The sequence below is a fragment of the Sprattus sprattus genome, assembly GCF_963457725.1.
Source record: "Sprattus sprattus genome assembly, chromosome: 9".
Taxonomy (NCBI): Eukaryota; Metazoa; Chordata; class Actinopteri; order Clupeiformes; family Clupeidae; genus Sprattus; species Sprattus sprattus.
Genome location: NC_137928.1, coordinates 6,250,249 through 6,270,248, shown reverse-complemented (window position 1 = coordinate 6,270,248; position 20,000 = coordinate 6,250,249). Strand labels below are relative to the sequence as shown.

Sequence of the window (20,000 nt, the reverse complement as noted above, 5' to 3'; positions counted from 1 at the left end):
GAGAGCACGCCAGATAAAGAAATACATTTAAAAATAAATAATGAATTAACATAAAACTCCACTGATAACGGCTCCATGGATAAACATAAAACTGACAGTCATTTGTCAAAACGACAAATAATGTCAAATGTGCGGCAGAGCAGTTTTAATGTAATCCATTTTTACATATAATCAGAAATCGAATTCACTAGAAGTAGGCCGTACATTTTAACGTGACCAAGTACAATGTGTCATTTGCCCAAGACAGACTCTCTATATGAAAAAAAAACCCCTTGCCCTCAGCAATGATGATCCAGCTCTTTCATTTTAGATTAATGTTTGACAAACAAACACATAAATATCTAACCTACCAAACCAAAGGGTAAAATATTAAAAGTAATAAAGCACGTATGTCAGAAACGCAGTTTCAACGGCGAGGATCTCAATAACTCTCATTCAGATCCTTTTATCCAACGTGTATGAAGTAATTTTTTGGCTCATAAAACTCTAAATCACCCCGATCATTAAAACGTCATAGATCTCTAAGGGTTATAAATGTCAGGTGTATCACCTTATGAATCTGTTTATTCAATGGATGCTCTATTAAGACGTGCACCCAGGGAAGGTGTCCCATCTCCTTTGAATTCGGCACAAAGGCAAGACAGGGAGGAGGCGAACTGTGTCAGCTGTGATAGCACCTTGAAGACCGTCTCTCATCTAAGACAGTGCGGCAGTGACAGTCAGACGACTCCCTCTTGGAAACGTGACACCAAGCCTACAATGGTGCACTGGGTTTCCTGGCAACTGCCCACTGTGACATCAACAGGCTCCACTTGGTTAGTGTTCCCCCCCCCTGTGTCAAACTCACACCTCAAACCCATTCGGGCTTTACTAACTTTACTCCTTACGATAGGGCTATCTGAATACGTTTCATTTCGGACGCAGAAAAACTAGGCTTCATGTAAACGGGCCCTAATACAGGGCTGGCCAAGGTGCCCACAATGCAACAAACTCGAGAGTAGAAATGGTTCACACCTGGCTCGGATGTGGCACACTCACATTCACCTGTGGGTAAGTGGTTGTCAGTGAGACTTTGATCCAGATCAAAACTGACTCTCAAGCATAACTGGCCAGCACAGATTCACCTGTGAGTGAGTCAGTGCGAATACATGTGTCCAGTTTCCGAGCGTAGTCCGATTTCAATCGATCCAATTCATGTAACTCCCCAAATCTAGATTTCCTGTGTCAGTGAGACTGTGTCCAGATCAAAACTGACTCAGATGTGCCCACTGAGCATGGAACTAATCTGCCTGAGATCTGGGACTGTGACTGATCCATGTCCGATTATGATGCTCTCATACTAACTAGACTGAGACTGAAGACTTTGGAGCTGAAGATGACCAGGTGACCAGTGACCAGTGTCTCTCACCGCCCTCACGGGTCATTTGTATTGAGTGATTGATTTTTGCCTGGTTGCCATTACAACTGTAATATATTGCATATGTTATTCCTTTGCCTTGCTGCTCTTAAGCGTCTTTGAGAACTTTGAATAGCGCTTTATAAATGTGATGTATTATTATTATTATTATTATTATAACTATTATTATCACTGTTATATGGCATATATTATTCCTTTGCCTTGCTGCTCTTAAGCGTCTTTGGGAACTTTGAAAAGCGTTTATAAATGTGATGTATTATTATTATTATAACTATTGTTATCACTGTTATATGGCATATGTTATTCCTTTGTCGTCGCACACCAGGAAGCCTTTCAAACCCGCTCTGTAAGCTTCCTTCTCAGGTGAACGCCTGTTTTGTTTGGCCAGCAAGACAATGGTGTCTTTTTTTAAAGAGTAACCTTAGGCTTACTGTTTATATTTCCCTGACCCAGAATAGAAAAAGGCCAACTCTGATACAGTGTTTTAGGAATGTGCAGCATCTTCCTGGTTGCACAGACAGATCACCCTGAGATAGACGATTATAGTAAAAGTAAGGGTTCCCATGACATTTGATTTTCTTTGTATGTAGGTCTAATGAAATCAATGATGTTATTGTACTCTTCCATGGATTATGTTTTCTACTACAGTAATAATACCTTGTACTTTTTTGCACCACTAGGGAGAGCTCCAGAGGCTGTTCTGTGACCGATCAATGCCTCCTGTGATCAGTCAGTGCCCCAAGCACCTTGTACTAACTTCTGGAGAGTGCCATCAGGGAAAGATCCAGAAACCGTTCACACGGTTTGAGCTACAACTACTTCTGCTAACTAGCCTATTAGAAAAGGAATTGAGAAGGTTGTTGTTTCATTTTCATTGAATAATTTAGCCCAGTATGTAGAGAAGTATGCAATTATGCCGGTTTGTGTACTTTTATGTTGTGAATTGCCAGAGCAATTTCATTAAGGGTCCTTGAAAAGTAATGTATAAACATCCACAGCAAAGCAATGCACACATGTGAGTTTTTTTAAATTAGGTATCAAGATTTCTCACATAGTCCTGGTGTTCCATTTGTTTTAAAATAGACACAGAGTGAATACTGTTCATGTTGGTGCCCTTTCAGTTCCTCATAGCTGGTCAGTAAGTGTTTGCTAGTGATTCTGTTGTCCCTTTTCTCTCATCTGCATTGCTGATGTGCCTTTCCTGTGTATGACCTGTGTGTCGTTGTTTTGGAAATAAAAAATGGAATCATTTAAAGTGCCTAACTCAACCAAACTGGGCAGAGGTTTTGAGCTTGACGATGATAAAACATAAAACACTGAAGAAGTCGTCCCTGTATTCTGTCCACAAATCTGTCAGGTACTTATATGTACATTTACAGTCAATGGATTGTATTTCTTGGATCTCATGAACCCTATCGTCATGGCCTTATTTCAAGTAGATTGCTTCTAACAAATTATCCAGTGTTGAGCTATTGAAATACCACTGACGTCTCCCCATGTGAAATGAGGCTGTGCCAAGCATCTATTTTCATTGTGTGAAAATTAATGAACACTTATAATTCGAATCTCCACAACCAATGCAACGCACGCACACACACGCACTCTTGGCAGGTGACGGGGAGGAGCACACAGTTTTCCACCGTCATCGTTTAGAGGTTTCTCACAAAGGGCGTGGCCCTGCCTTGTCTCCAGAGAGAAAAGGAGGATTACTGGGTGACGGCTGGTTTAGTCTTACCGGCCCCATCTCTGTCTGATAACTAACCAATCTAATGAAAGTGCCAGACATGGTGAGGGGGTTGGTAGCCAAGGACACATTTACAGTAATTGGCTATTATATCTACCCTCGTTTGAATCATCTCTGGGATACCGTTCATTTTTTCCACTTCATTTCCGTGAAGGAAGTTTCAGGTTGATGAAACGGATACATTTAAGGCTAGAGCACAGGACATAATATGAGAAATCCATATTCACATTTACAGTAATTTACCTTATTACTCTGCGTATTAACAACATCGTGTTTAGGGCCGTTTGTAGATGAAGAACACATTCATGGAGCAGGGGTAGGGGGATAGTATTCAGAGAACAAATCTCAGGATTTTCAAGATTAAAGTCATCATTTATGAGAAATTCTACTACTTGAAGTTTATAAAGGCATAAAAAAAGAAAACTTTACAAGAAAACATTCGTCCGCGAACAACAGTGCTTACTTAGTTCCCATACTTGCATACTCTCTTCACACTATACTTACTGGTTAGGGGAGCACATAAGCTAGATAAAGAAACTGAAACAAAGGATGACAACGCATGACAAGCTATGCCAATGGGATGGAAATATGGCAGTTCCTCCCTAACTGAGAAGCATCACAGCAGCCAGCAGGCATCCAGCGGTGCCATTGGGCCTCAACCACCATCAGAACGCAGCTGATAGCAGGCATCCAGTGATGCCATTGGGCCTCAACCACCATCAGAACGCAGCTGATAGCATCATCCAGCGATGCCATTGGGCCTCAACCACCATCAGAACGCAGCTGATAGCATCATCCAGCGATGCCATTGGGCCTCAACCACCATCAGAACGCAGCCGATGGCATCATCCAGCAATGCCATTGGGCCTCAACCACCATCACAACGCAGCCCCCGTCATGACCAATGTGTATCAGCCACCATCAGAAAGCAGCCCCCGTCATGACCAATGTGCATCAGCCACCATCAGAAAGCAGCCCCCGTCATGACCAATGTGCATCAGCCACAATCAGAACGCAGCCCGCTAAGTGCACCACCTTGCTAAGTGCTAAGCTTTCTTCTTGTAAGTTTTTGATTTTTTTTATTCTTGTAAATGTATGACTTTAATCTTAGAGAATATTTTTTTTTTTTTTTTCACAAATGATAAACTTAACTCTCAGAGACTAATTGAGTTATTTCTCTGAGTGTTATCTCCATCTCCTAGCTCTGCATCTTGTTTTTACAATTAGAGATTCTTCTATTTACAGATACAATGTAGAAAAGTTTTGTGTTACAGTGTGTTTAAGAGTTATTGAAGTGTGTGTATGTGTGTGTGTGCTTGTGTGTGTGTGTGTGTGTGTGTGTGTGTGTGTGTGTGTGTGTGTGTGTGTGTGTGTGTGTGTTTCTGTGTGTTTTTGCATATGTGTGCATATGTTGAACAATGAAAACAACAATGAGTATTTCACTATGAACAGAAGAAAGCAGAAACAATTATTTGAACTTCCTCTCTAAACTGTTATAGGAGGCAACCAAGAAGACAGAGAAAGTTGTTTCGTAACGTATGTTTAGCGCTCAGGTTAGCGTTCAGGTTTCACTAACACTATAGGCTCCAGGGAAAACGAACACCATAGCTTCATGCTTAATAAGCAGGCAAACAGGTTTGCTTAAAATCCCAAGCATCTTGTTCCCAAACTGGTTCCTTCAAAAGTTTCCACATACAACATAAAAAAGCTCACGTAGTATATACGAAAATCAACACACAGTCTACCCAAATCTGTCTATTTGTGACGACTCACATACAGAATATCACCTTCCAACACGTCACACATATGCAGCATTAGCATCGAGCATTAGCATTTAGGCTGTATGGTTTCTATGTATCTAATCAATCAGGGTGTATCAGGTCAGTGAGGCGCTAGGGAATCACTGCCTTTTCTCATCAAGACAGATTAGGATCATTGGCACCATTAACTTCACAGGAGCTCCATTGAGATTTTAGAGCCCTACTTTCACACGGAACACTTCACATCTGTCTTACCGCCCCGCTCACAGCGTAGAACCCGTCAGCAAATCTGATTCGCAAACGCTAAAAGTACTTAGCACACCTGTCTCCTGTCTGGGTTAAGTGTGCCTCCAGTGAACCGTTCTAAAGAACTAAATGTCTTCTAAAGGTTCTGAAGAACTAAATGTCTTGTAAAGGTTCTGAAAACCTGAATATGGTCTTCATAACTGAATATTCGCTTCCAAACCACACTCCACCCAGCTCAAAAACAATAGTATCTTCCACATCTGAACACGTCTCACTCATGGTGACATTATACTATCTAGTATCTATACTATCTTTCCCTCTCCAAGCTCTGGCAGGATGTGATTGACACACAAGCACTTAGCAGTAATATTCGAATGGACTATTTCTACCATGGACTAAGGGTTAAGCCTTCCTCTCTGTTTCTTACCAAACTCTGGCCTGGTGTGAATAAGACAGAGGCGCTCAGCAGTAACATTTCGTGACTAGATTTCCGCGACCCCACACCTTACCTACCCACAGTGGTGTATTGGTCCCTGGAGAAGTGGGTATACTCTTAATTTTTTTTTTAAGCAGCCCATACAGCACAAGATAAACGCCCTGTTTTGAGAAGTTGGGTATACGCAATACTGACTTTAAAAGAAGTGAGTATACTCCGTATACCTGCGTATACCCTGGACTACACCACTGCCTACCCAGCTGTGGCCTATGTGAATGTGTGCGGTGGAGGAAGCCTATCTTACCGGATCATGCTTTGCCATCTGAGTCCCGGGTAGAGTGATGAGGGGCGGACAGAGGGAGAGAGAGAGACGCACACCGAGGGCTCAGAGGTGTGGGAGGGTCCTTCTTCACCAGCCCCGCAGCGCTTCAGTAAAACTACCCCTCTTCAGTAAAACTACCCCTCTCTATTCAACACTGCTGCTACGCTCCGCGTCTATCCTTGACCTCTCACACCTTAGACTAAACATTCATTCTTCCTTCTCAGCCTTTCTTTTGTTTCTTTCTTTCTTTTCTTCTTCTTTTTTTTTTTTTTCTGTTCTCTATCTTCCTTTCTCTCCCGCCTCCCTTTTCTCGGCAGAGGTTTTGGCAGCTGGCGTTGGGTTCCAACCAGCTGAACCAGTTTGGTGGCAATCTGTGGATTGTGAAGATTCTCGCGTTAAGGTTAGGGTTGTGTGTACGTGTGTGTGTGTGTGTGTGCGTGTGTGTGCGTGTGTGTGTGTGTGTGTGTGTGTGTGTGTGTGTACGTGTACGTTTATGTGTGTATGTGTGTACGTGTGTGTGTGTACGTGTGTGTCTGTGTGTGTGTGTGTGTGTGTGTGTCTGTGTGTGCGTGTGTGTGTGCGTGTGTGTTTGTGTTTGTGTGTGTGTGTGTGTGTGTGTGTGTGTGTGTGTGTGTGAGTGTGTGTGTGTGTGTGTGTGTGTGTGTGTGTGTGTGTGTGTGTGTGTGTGTGTGTGTGTGTGTGTGAGTCATATATCCCACGAGCATCAGTGTTTGATCACACATTCCAAATGCCTTTGGTCTTGTCGCATTCACATTAGTGACTTATTACTCCCTGTATGCCTTCATTTGTTTCTACCACACCACAAGTGCTCAAGAGTTTAAGATAATCAACATTTAAATGTCTCTCTCTCTCTCTCTCTCTGAGTGTTGTTGTGTTGTTATCTCTGTACACTCAAAACAAGGGAAACACATTAAGTCAATGTTGGTCATTGTTACTGTAATGCGTGTTAGAGTGTTTATGTGTATGTGTGTGTTAGAGTATATGTTGTGTGTGCACGCACCTCTATCTATGTTTGTGTGTGTGTGTGTGTGTGTGTGTGTGTGTGTGTGTGTGTGTGTGTGTGTGTGTGTGTGTGTGTGTGTGTATGCGTGTGTGTGTGTGAGTTCATCCACTGAGATGAATATTTCAACCTGTGGTTTCAACTTATGGTTCAGTGTGTCAAATTAAAACGTTAAGGGACTGTAGGCTTGGGGTAAAAAAATCCCATCAAAAAATACACTTATTTCCCTTTCCTTGAGCACAAACAAGCTGACTGAGTTTTGCTTTCGTCTGTATCAGAAAGGAAATGAATCCGAGACTAAATTAGTGCCTTTGCTGAGGTCAAGTCCCTCCACTGAAGAGGAAGCAAGACTTCGGATCTCACATTTGGCCCACATGTGGCCCACTTCTGGCCCACGTCTGGCAGTTTGATTCCATTTGAATAATCACAATCGACTACAGAAAATACAAAATAACACATATCCCTGGATTAGTTTCATGGACAACTTCTGTGTGCTAGGGCCATTCAGACAAGATCAGGATTTTAAAAACTAGGCAGTTTCGTTATCAAAGCTTCTTTAGATGCAGAAACTAACACTTTCAGCCAAAATCTCCCCGCAGGTTTCTCCAAAGCTCCATATTTCACTGTTTTGATGTGCAGAGATGAAATGCATTCATTTAAAATTCTGAGGTGTCAAAGTTAAAGATTAACTCACAAATGCTGTCTTTTAGGATATGACATATAAGTCCTTGGATAAATGATCTGTGCATACCAGTATATTAGTCATGAGGCATCTAGTCTAGGTGTGTTCTCAAAGTAGCCAGCAGAGGGAGATAGAGCTGAGGAGGCCAGGTGCCAGTGTATTGATGACATGCAGTCACAGGGCCCTATCTTGCCGATCAGAAACGCAAGTAGGATGGCGCCAAACGCAAGTAGCTGTATGGGCGGCTCTATGGCGCAGTTGCTATTTTAACGGCGGAAAAAACTCAAGAAGGTTACTAAGCCATAGGTGTGGTTTGGGCGTAATATGCAATAAACCAATCAGAGCGTCTTCTCACATTCCCTTTAAGAGCGAGGAGCGCATATTGCAAAGCGGCTTGTTATCGTGATGGCGGAATTACCGGGAGGAAGACCGTGAGGCCACCAGAACGTGTGTTACCAGAAACAATCACGGCAATATTTTCCCATGCTTTTTTGGAGAAATGGTTCTACTTTTCATTTCTTGTTTGTATTTTTTCAGTTACTAGCATTCGTTTTTTGGTGGCAACATATTTGAAATAAACGTCACAAAAACATACTTTCCGATGTTTTGGGTGCACCCTCACTGAATCACTAGGTTATGTATGCGTGGTAATAATATTGCACCCATCGGCACATGCAGTTCAACCTCACGTCTTCTAAAGTCCTCTAATCTATCCTCATTTATATCATTGACACATCCATGATTCATGGCAATGTTGTGTAAAACACTGGGGGGGGAGGGGGGGACGTCTGTGAATATGGGTACAGTCTATAGCGCCAAGAACGCCAGGGATCCCATACTTCTGTACCCGATTCAGCACCCTCGCTTGATCGGAAAGGAAACCAGTTCGCCTAAACAAATGCAGGGAAAAATACTATAATACGATTTCATTATTTGTGAAAGAGATGGAAGAGAAGAACACAAGTTATTACAGTCTTTAGAACTGTTCTAAAGAGTACAAACAACCGATGTTTTTCTTCCAAAAACCTCGGATAATAGCGAACGCAAAAGAACACCTTTTTGTTCTGTGGAAATATATAGCCTACCCCAGCCATGACTACAAAATTAATTAACTTAATTTTCCTTTGAGCAAGTTGAATGTATTTGACACGGCGTTTCACAAGACTAAATATCGAGGGGGTGCATCTGCTAAATCGGGTACAACACTGCCATTACAATTAACCTGAATCATTTGGGGCAATGTGTACGCTAGATGTATGCCTATTTTTAAAATATCTTGGATATGGATATCACAATAATTTCCTCATGTGGTAAATACTTTATTTTCCTTGTAATTATATATGGCTTGCCAAATAATTGGTATAAATCTCTCGTGTAGACGACAGAAGTGTAGCCTATAGGTCCTATACTGTGCGGGCAAGCACATGCGCCCTTAAAATAGCGTTCTGAATACGCGTTACAGACTTAAGACATTGCGCCTCTGACATTAGACCAGCTTTTTTTTGGTCAATGGCGCACGGCGCACGCCGTTGTTTTGAAACTGCAAAATACCGCTTGCGCCAGAGAAACGCCTTCTCTGTTCCGCCCCCACCCATGTCGACGCAAATTCATTTCGAAGCGCGCCTCTGGAGGGAAAATCGCACTGTGCGCCGGGTGCAAGATAGGAATGATACATGCGTCGGTGACAATGTCAATTGCGCTGGGTGCAAGATAGGGCCCACAGTGTGTGTGTGTGTGAGTGCCTAGGGGTGTGTGTGTGTGTGTGTGTGTGTTTGTGTGTGTGTGTGTGTGAGTGCATTTGTGTCTTTCTGTGTGTGTGTGTGTGTGTGTGTGTGTGTGTGTGTGTGTGTGTGTGTGTGTGTGTGTGTGTGTGTGTGAGTGAGTGAGTGAGTGCATTTGTATGTGATTGTGTGTGTGAGTGAGTGGATATGTTTGAGTGTGTGTGTGTGTGTGTGTGTGTGTTACCATGAGGGGAACCCCATCTTGGGAGCTAACGGAAGTGACAATAAGGATCGTGAAAGTGGTCCAGTCAGTCACTTGAGTGAGAAAGAGGAACAGGCTGGAGTTGATCAGGCTCTTCTCACAAATGCACCATGTCCCATTTTGACCTATGCGGCTTTCACCGACTAATTCCTCTAGATATCTGTCTTCTCTGCACGCCCCCGGTGTCACTTTCTTTGAAATCGAACAGCGGGGGAACATAAATAAGTCCAGTGAAACAGCACGTCCGCAAAACACAGCACGTGAGATGATACTCACACGTCAACCTCAAACTAAAAGGAAATTATTTTAGTTCCGATCATGATCAAAACAACCCCACCGAGAAATGTGGGTGTACCACTCCTGTAACCAAAGGTTAACCAATACATATAAAAAACAAACTAGAAAACACAAACATGCATGAATAACAGTTGTATTACTTATTTGGTAAGCATGTCTAGGCAAAAAAAAACTGTTTTGAAAATCTTACCACAGGTAAAGCATATCTTGGTCAAAACTAAAAATCTCCTTAAAACGAAAAAAACAAGCAGTTTCACTTGGGCACCCCTTCTAATATCATTTAGTAGGGTAAAAGCTAACTGTGTGCCAAATTTCATTCTTTTATCACCCCAGTCACGATAGCGTTGTTAAGCCACCTGACTAATAGGAGAGAGAGCAAGGCTTATCATACACTATGCTGTGGACATTGCTGTTGGCTAGCAGTACTTAGGTATATGGCCTCATCACATCATCCACATGTACAGGCTCTGTGGTATTGCTTCAATACCTTGGCATAAAAGGGGGCCGTGGTCCATGGCAGCTGTTCAAAATCAACAGTGTGTGTGTGTGTGTGTGTGTGTGTGTGTGTGTGTGTCCATGGCAGCTGTTCAAAATGTCTCCTGGTGTTTCACTAGCATCAAGCAGCAATTCAAGTAAATTAAATTATTTGTATTTATGTATTTATATTGCAGCACTTAACATTGTCTCGATGAACAATCTCAAACCCAAGGCACGGGTGACTGTCAGGGGCGAACTGGCCATCGGGGATACCGGGGAAACCTCAGGGGTGTAACTGTATGAAGTGCAGCAGGTGCGATCGCACCTTGGCCCCGTGGGTCTTGCGGGGCCTGTAGTCGCGGGCCATAGACCTTTTTACGTCAACCTAAATAGTCTAGAATATGTAGAATAGAAGGCAGAATATGTGCGCAGGGGGAGGGGGGTGTGGGGATTAGTGATCAGCCCTGACAATTTCACATTTCAAGTGTTTTAGGCAGAATAGGTGCGCGGGGGGAGGGGGGTGTGGCGGCGGTTACAAACATGACACTACGTTACACCACTGCTCCCAGGCCACTTTTTTCGTTTTAAAGCAGCAATATGGCTCCAAAATTCTAAATGTTGCATAGTGTTTCTTTAAGTGAGTGTATACCATCAGAAGTAATTGTTTGTATTCTGGGATGTGAGTGTCACACTACTGCATGGCCATTGCTACCAAGGAGACCAAAGTCCAAAGGTGTCAGGGCCAATCACTGTTACTTTAACTGGAAGAAACCTTGAGCGGAGTCCAGTTCAGAAGGGGGGCCCATCTGCCTGAGGCCAGCCCTGGTGAAAGATAGAATTAGAGGGATGGGGGTACAGTGACAGGAAAGAAGGAACTGCATACAAAGTGTGTTGTGTGCTACGTCTCTACATTAGGGGCTGATGGGGCCTGGCACTCGCTTTGGAGCAGTGCGCGATCAATAAATTGATCAATAATTCAAATTCCAGTGTTACAACAAGTAATATATTTTTGTCTTCATAACTAACATTGTTGCATGTCATATTACATATGACAGTGGTAGCTCTGTCCAATACGTACCTACATACCCTAACCTAGCTACCCTTACCTAGCTGACCTTACCTAGCTGCCCTTACCTACATAGCCTTACCTAGCTGGCCTTACCTAGCTGACCTTACCTAGCTGGCCTTACCTAGCTGACCTTACCTAGCTGGCCTTACCTAGCTGACCTTACCTAGCTGGCCTTACCTAGCTACCCTTACCTAGCTAACCTTACCTAGCTGACCTTACCTAGCTGACCTTACCTAGCTGGCCTTACCTAGCTGACCTTACCTAGCTAGCCTTACCTAGCTAACCTTACCTAGCTGCCCTTACCTAGCTGCCCTTACCTAGCTGACCTTACCTAGCTGGCCTTACCTAGCTGCCCTTACCTAGCTGACCTTACCTAGCTGGCCTTACCTAGCTGACCTTACCTAGCTGGCCTTACCTAGCTGGCCTTACCTAGCTGACCTTACCTAGCTGGCCTTACCTAGCTACCCATACCTAGCTAACCTTACCTAGCTGGCCTTACCTAGCTGCCCTTACCTAGCTGCCCTTACCTAGCTGGCCTTACCTAGCTGCCCTTACCTAGCTGACCTTACCTAGCTGGCCTTACCTAGCTGACCTTACCTAACCTACCTTACCTAGCTAACCTTACCTAGCTGGCCTTACCTAGCTGCCCTTACCTAGCTGACCTTACCTAGCTGGCCTTACCTAGCTGCCCTTACCTAGCTGACCTTACCTAGCTGCCCTTACCTAGCTGACCTTACCTAGCTGGCCTTACCTAGCTGACCTTACCTAGCTGGCCTTACCTAGCTGGCCTTACCTAGCTGACCTTACCTAGCTGGCCTTACCTAGCTACCCATACCTAGCTAACCTTACCTAGCTGGCCTTACCTAGCTGCCCTTACCTAGCTGCCCTTACCTAGCTGGCCTTACCTAGCTGCCCTTACCTAGCTGACCTTACCTAGCTGGCCTTACCTAGCTGACCTTACCTAACCTACCTTACCTAGCTAACCTTACCTAGCTGGCCTTACCTAGCTGCCCTTACCTAGCTGGCCTTACCTAGCTACCCTTACCTAGCTAACCTTACCTAGCTGACCTTACCTAGCTGACCTTACCTAGCTGGCCTTACCTAGCTAACCTTACCTAGCTGACCTTACCTAGCTGGCCTTACCTAGCTGACCTTACCTAGCTGGCCTTACCTAGCTACCCATACCTAGCTAACCTTACCTAGCTGGCCTTACCTAGCTGCCCTTACCTAGCTGCCCTTACCTAGCTGGCCTTACCTAGCTGACCTTACCTAGCTGACCTTACCTAGCTGGCCTTACCTAGCTAACCTTACCTAGCTGACCTTACCTAGCTGGCCTTACCTAGCTGACCTTACCTAACCTACCTTACCTAGCTAACCTTACCTAGCTGTCTTCCTTTGGTGTGCATGAGGCCGGCCCCTCAGTATTTGCTTAACCACGTAAGCAGTTGGAAACACTGTGCGCATGTTCAGCGCGCTTTCAGTAATGCCCTGTGGGGCATGATAATGTTGGCTCCACAGCCAATACAAATTGCGTATGAATGGAAAGATGTCTGAAACATTTGTCTATAAAGTGCTTTGAGTGCTCTATGAGTGGAAAAATTCAGTCCATTTACCATTATTAAAAGAAGTGTAATGCTGGCTGTGTGTTAAGGCCCGGTAGGCAATGGATTTCCCTGCACTGAAATGTTCCTTTCGATGACACAGTGATTGCATTATGTTAATGTGTGCATTTGGGATCGATGAGGGGCATTTGTGTTTGGATTAATTGAGGAAGTAGATTTGTGACTAGTAGAACAGTGACAAATGAAAAAACTCCCATTCAACAGGAAGAAGCCTTGAACAGATACCAGCTCATAGCTTGGCAAGCCTGTGTGAACTACATCTGCAGTGCAGCGTGGGATTCTCCATTGTCACAGGCCTTCACAGTCTAAGTTACAGTAACCAGGGAACTGGAAATGTCTGATGGTATGGTATGATGATGGTAGACATGATGGCATACGGGTGAAACATCCGGAACAGAACACAGACAAAATGTTCTTGCAGAAAGGAAACATATATTGAGATAAGAGAAACAGCTGAGGACAAGGGCCTACAGAAGGAAATTAAAAATTGGAGGGGTATTTTATGTGTGTTTTCCCCAAAGCATTTACAGATGGAAAGTCAGAAGCCATTCATCTGGACAACAGCTGCCACTGACACATATCAGCCATTATCCCCAGGTTTAAATAGAGAGAGTCTGACAATCCTGATCAGAGACATCACTCTACCAGCTGGAAATGTTTTGGCATAGACAGCTGTCAAGGCAGAGATCCCAGTCATAGATAACATTGACAACACCTTCAGGTCACATCCACACAACCTTATCTTTGTGCTTTTATTAGCATCTGCTGGATCTATTGCATGTCCATTGTCATGCTATTAATGATGTCACGCTAATGATGTCATGCTAATGATGTCATGCCAATGGAGTCATGCTTATCTTGATTGCGGCTGTCGACAGGAGCGCCTGCAGCTAGGTGTCTGGGTGTTCAACTCTATCTATGCAATGCCTATCTGCCAGTGATTAGAATGCATGAGGTGCTTATCCAATGACGGGGATATTAAAGCAACCGTATGCAGCAATTGACCACTTTTTGTAGGCAATTCATTTTTGGTATCATCTTCATATTCATTTCAATGCGGTCATGTGAAGGACAACTAAACATACTTAACTCAGGCTATGCGCTATGTAGTTCTGTAGTCTCGGATGGCACAACCCATGAAAATGTAAGTAAAGCTTTCACAGCACATCAACACAATATCACCAAAACCCAAGAGTTAGCATGTTAGCAAGCTTCTATCAGTGCCAAACCATGCTGTTGTTGTTGTTGTTTGCCACGTTGGTGTTGGTGTTGGTGTTGGTGTTGGTGTTGGTGTTGGTGTTCCTGCCTGCCTTTAAACCAGTTCGACCAAAACTTCCTACAGCTGCTATGATGTCATTTCATGCTTCCCACCAGCCAAAGGTCAGAGGTCACGGTAGGGCTGATCATCTCTCTAGTAACTGAAAATCATTCCAGGATCGCTTTATTACAGTTCAATGAAACTTCAAAGTGGTTCATGATCCGTGTGTTTACTCCCTCTTGCACTTTGATCTTTGCCTCTGTTTCATATTCATTCATAACTATTATTAATGTTTAGGCGTTGGGTTATTCTAACATTTGACCTGGGTTATTCTAACCTTTGCTTCTGATTTTCTCGCAGATACACTATATGGAGTTCCCCCACTCTAATGCTTAACCAATCTCCCCCCACAGCAATGTTAAACCCAGGTTCCCCCCGCCCCCAGTGTTAAACTGTATGAGTTTCACTAATAAAGAGAATCTGCACCTGGCTATACAACAACATTGAATATAATATAGAAACATGTTAAAAGTTCCTGTTAGTTTAATAAGTTCTACGTATCCCGCGTCAGAACCTATCTGTGATGGCATCTGAATGTAGCAAAATGTCATGTCAGACCATTGCACAAACACAAATCTGGGTGAGTAATTGTCTGAATCTTAACACTCACCAGTTATGTAATGAGTTGCTTTTTTGATGCAATCGATACAACTGGATTTCACCATAGTTCCCATCCTCCACACTCTCTCTCTCCACCCTTTCTGTCCCTCTCCCTCTCTCTCTTTATGTCTTGCTCTCTCCTCTCTCTCTCTCCCCCTCTTTCTCTCTGTCTTGCTCTCTCCTCTCTCTCTATTTCTCTCTCCACTCTTTCTCTCTCTCTCCCTCTCTCCCTCTCTGTCTTGCTCTTTCCTTTCTCTCAATTTCTCTCTCCACTCTTGCTCTCCCTCTCCTCTCTCTCTTTCTCTCTCTCTCTCTCTCCCTCTCTGTCTTGCTCTCTCCTCTCTCTCTATTTCTCTCTCCACTCTTTCTCTCTCTCTCCCTCTCTCCCTCTCTGTCTTGCTCTTTCCTTTCTCTCAATTTCTCTCTCCACTCTTGCTCTCCCTCTCCTCTCTCTCTTTCTCTCTCTCTCTCTCTCCCTCTCTGTCTTGCTCTCTCCTCTCTCTCTATTTCTCTCTCCACTCTTTCTCTCTCTCTCCCTCTCTCTCCCTCTGTCTTGCTCTCTCCTCTTGCTCTCCCTCTCCTCTCTCTCTTTCTCTCTCTCTCTCTCTCCACTCTTTCTCTCTCTCTCTCTCTCTCTCCCTCTGTCTTGCTCTCTCCTCTTGCTCTCCCTCTCTCTCACTCTCTCCACTATTTCTCTCGCTCTCCTCTCTCTCTCTCTCTCTCTCTCTCTCTCTCTCTCTCTCTCTCTCTCACACACTCTCTGTCTTGCTCTCGCCTCTATCTCACTCCCTCACTAATTGTGACGTTTCACAAGACCATTGCACAAGCACCCATCTCTGTGAGTAATTGTCTGAATCTAAACACTCACCAGTTATTTAAAGAGTTGCTTTTTTGATGCAATCCATACAGCTGGATTTCATCATAGTTCCCATCCTCCACATTTTCTCTCTCTCTCTCTCTCTCTCTCTCTCTCTCTCTCTCTCGCTCTCTCTCTGTCCAAACATGAATATACTACATTCGTATACATTTTAGAAATAACTTGGAAGTCACAACATTTTTAGGTTCGCTCTGTGACAGTGGGAGAGGTTGTAGCAAGCTAAGCTGAGCAATGTTTCAGTATGTTGCTATGTTTCAGTATGGTGTTATTTTTCAGTATGGTGTTTTGATATTTCAGTATAGTGTTAGAATGATTCAGTATGGTGTTAGGTGATTTAGTATGATGTTTTGATATTTCAGTATGGTATTTTGATATGTCAGTATGGTGTTATGTTTCAGTATGGTGTTATGTTTCAGTATGGTGTTAGGTGATTTAGTATGGTGTTATGAGGTTCCAGTATGGTGGAATGTTTGATATTTCAGGATGAACAATAGTCCTGACTCATTATTTCCACGAGGTTGTCTCTGCTCACCTGTAGGAATGACGGCAGGTAGGTGGGTGTGAAAAACCACAAGCTCTGATCATTTCAACACTTCCTGGATGTGTTGTACCAACCCTATGCTTTAATCAAGCTTGGTGGTCAAACCCAAAACCAATGCTTTATTCAGGCTCGAGGGTTTAAACCAACCCTATGCTTTAATCAATTTCAGGGGGGTTAAAAACTAAACCAAAATGAAGCTACATAGTCCCAGATCTAGACTATGTCATTTATTCCCATATAACTATCTAGCTTCATGGATGGATACATTATCATGCAGGTACATCACTCTCTCTCTCTCTCTCTCTCTGTGTGTTTGCTTTTCAATTTAATCTTTTTCTATTCACAGAAACAGTCATGACCACATCCTTTAGACGAGCAAGTAACTGAACTGAACTGAATTGAACCTTGTAGTGCCTTTTGATGATGTGGAGAGATGTACGGGATCAGCTGGGGTATCAACACACGCCAACGTCACATCCTCATGCCAAGTGCCCTGGATGTGGGAAGCTTCTCGGTGTACGGTGGCAAATGTTGGGTTCGTAGGGCTGTCATGGGGGTCCACTGATGGACACACACACACACACACACACACACACACACACACACACACTCACACACAGACAGACACACACACACACACACACACACACACACACACACACACACACACACGCACGCACACACAATCTCTCCTCTGAGGTTCTATTCTTCTTGGTGTACGGTGGCAAATGTTGGGTTCGTAGGGCTGTCATGGGGGTCCACTGATGGGTCACCTGAGCTTTGCTCAGAGACAATCTATTTAGTCTTACTCTCTTGTTTTTGAACACACACACACACACGCACACGCACGCACACACACACACACACACACACACACACACACACACACACACACACACACACACACACACACACACACACACACACACACACACACACACACACACACACGCACGCACAATGTCTCCCCTCTGAGGTTCTATTCTAAATAGTGTGCTATGTGTGGTGTTCTGTGTTTTCTGTGTTCTGTGCTTTATGAAGCTGTGCGAAACACACAGACACCTTCCCTGATGCTATGCTATGCCTAAGAGCTGAACTATTTGAGACAATGTTATTGTTTTGGTGTTTTATAAATAAAACTGAATTGAAAAAAAATGAATTTAATTGAATTTCCATCTCGTTGAAATTACTTTAGTGAAGCTCAGTCCATGAGATGAATCCCCCTGGGTCGTCTCTGTCCCTGTCCCTGTCCCTGTCCCTGTCCCTGTCTCTGGTTCGCTATCCTATCTACGCAATGGATAACTCGTCACAAACTACCAAATAAGTTCGTTTAACCTCTAAGAATCATTCCCTCACTCTGCATACATTATGTCACACATGCAAGATACAAAAAAAACCCTTCATACATATCTTTGAAACAGGATGTGGAAATGGGTATGATATGAGCAAGCAAGAAAGAGAGAGAAATATATAGAGAGAGAAAGAGGGGAAGAGAGAGCGAGAAAGAGAGAGAGAAAGAAACAGAAACAGGGGAAGAGAGAGCAAAAGAGAGAGAGAGAATAAAAGAGAGAGAGAGGAGGGTAAGAGAGAGACAGACAGTAAGAGCGAGAGAGCGAGAGAGATAGGGGAAGAGAGGAAGAGAGAGGGGAAGAGAGAGAGAAAGTACGCACACTGGCAGTTTCACAAGATGAAAACAGGAAGAGGAATTGAGACGAGAGAGAGAGAGAGAAGGGAGAGAAAGAAATTGAGAGAGATCAAAAAAAAGGAGGGGGAGGGGGAGGGGGGGCGTGACTGGGTGTTGACACTGAGAATGAGCTCTGAAAGTGCAGCCAGCCCAGTCACTCATCACATGAGCGTGTAGGAGGACAGATGTCAGTGAGCAGAGACCCATTCAGACACACTCATTCTCAGAACTGATCGCCTGTGTGGAGAAACAGCAGTCTGTTCGTGTGGAGCTCTTCTGTCCGGCACCATAAGTCATTCTCTGAGGATACCATGGTTCTGATCTGACACAGAGAGATGGACTCCCGGGCCCTGCTCCACACTCTCTACGTTCTGTTTCTGGTGCTGAAGTGTATGCCAGGTAAGACAGAATTAGCTGATTATCATGTCAAAAAAATTGTGAGCCTTCTTGAAATGTTACCAATACCTGTATTTCTCAGAAATGTTCCATATTAATATAGATATTCTGATCAATAAATACAGTTTCGATACAAGTGTTCTACAATATTACTCTTTGTAGAATGTAATGATGAAATTATGTCATAATAAGTCTGTGTGTGCTTTGTGTGAGTGTGTGGGTGTGTGTGTGGGCATATTCTGAGCATCGCTGAGGGGAATTTTTGTCAGTTCCCCTGATGACCGTGAGATAAGTAGCCAGCGCATAGTATATGTCAGAGAAGCCACCAACATACGGCTTATGCAGTACAGTACATACGTTATGGAGGGGAAGATCAAACACGGAAATCAAGATCTAAAACTAGATGGAGAAGAGCAGAGTTTGTGACGTCAAAAGACTTCCCTACTGGGAAAGCACAGGGCATTTCCGTCGGCAGACACATCAATATGTCCTCAAATAGTGTACATCGTTCTACTGAACTTTGCACCCTCACAAAGTCAATTCCGCATTAAAGAATTGATTGCTACTAAGGACACAATGCATGACACAGCAAGATGTCCCATAGGCTAATTAAACTACAACTCCAACACCTACTGATAATACAGTAAATAGGGCCACTGATCACAATATATTGTACAGTGGTTTGAGTGATTGAGTGTCACAGCATAGGACAGCCCAGTGCGATATGGTATTACTGTAACAGTAAAGAGTGATTGAGTGCTCTGCACAGCACAGTGTAATATGGTACGATACTGCTACTAGTACTACTACCACTACTATTATTACTGGTACCTACCACTACTAAACGGATCCAATCTGCACGTTCTGTCCAACAGGTCAGAATGTGAAAGGGCCAGTGGATTTGGAGGTCCACATCTGGGAGGAGGAAGTGAAGGTCACCTGGAGACACCCGGAGGATGCTCTGGAGAACGCCAAGTACCTGGTGCAGCTGAGAATGTGAGTGGAGAGGTCACGCCATCAGATCACCATCACCATCACTATAGCAACGTGATACCTTGACCCAGAAGTAGCATTTGTTTCGTTGAGACGAACATGTAAGCACAGGCACACTATTTAGTGAAGATCCAGTCATGTCCCTTGTATGTGCTCTAATGGACATGAAGTAGGTGCTGGTAAGGCAAGGGTGTGATAGAATGATAGAATGTCTATTTGTCATTAGCTACATTGTAAATGATACAAACACGCTGAAATAAAGCTTTTGATATTGAAACTGAAATTGAGAATATGGTCAGATTCGAACCTTGATCTAGCACAGATTCATGGCCTGGATCGGTTCCTCTTCTAAAGGCTGGAGGGCAAGGGTTTGTTACCAGAAGTGCGATGATGTTGAGGAAAATAATTTATTTCAAAATTCAGAAACAACGGTGTTTGGCAGTGCTAGAGCAAGATGAGGCCATACAAACAGTAGCAGCAATGCTAGCAAACATTGAAGAATTGAAGCAAGACGA

At 43.7% G+C, this 20,000-nt stretch overlaps 1 protein-coding gene across 1 annotated transcript in view; it reads right to left on the bottom strand.

The window, feature by feature from the left end:
* tmprss13a (transmembrane serine protease 13a) overlaps positions 1–5,925 on the bottom strand; it is a gene marked incomplete at both ends in the record, with an annotated part of 23,141 nt that extends 17,216 nt beyond the window's left edge. The window contains one exon of the mRNA XM_080844559.1: positions 5,908–5,925. Coding sequence (XP_080700685.1) covers positions 5,908–5,925 — 18 coding nt within the window. The remainder of the gene's footprint in view (positions 1–5,907) is intronic.
* Positions 5,926–20,000: the final 14,075 nt, after the last annotated feature.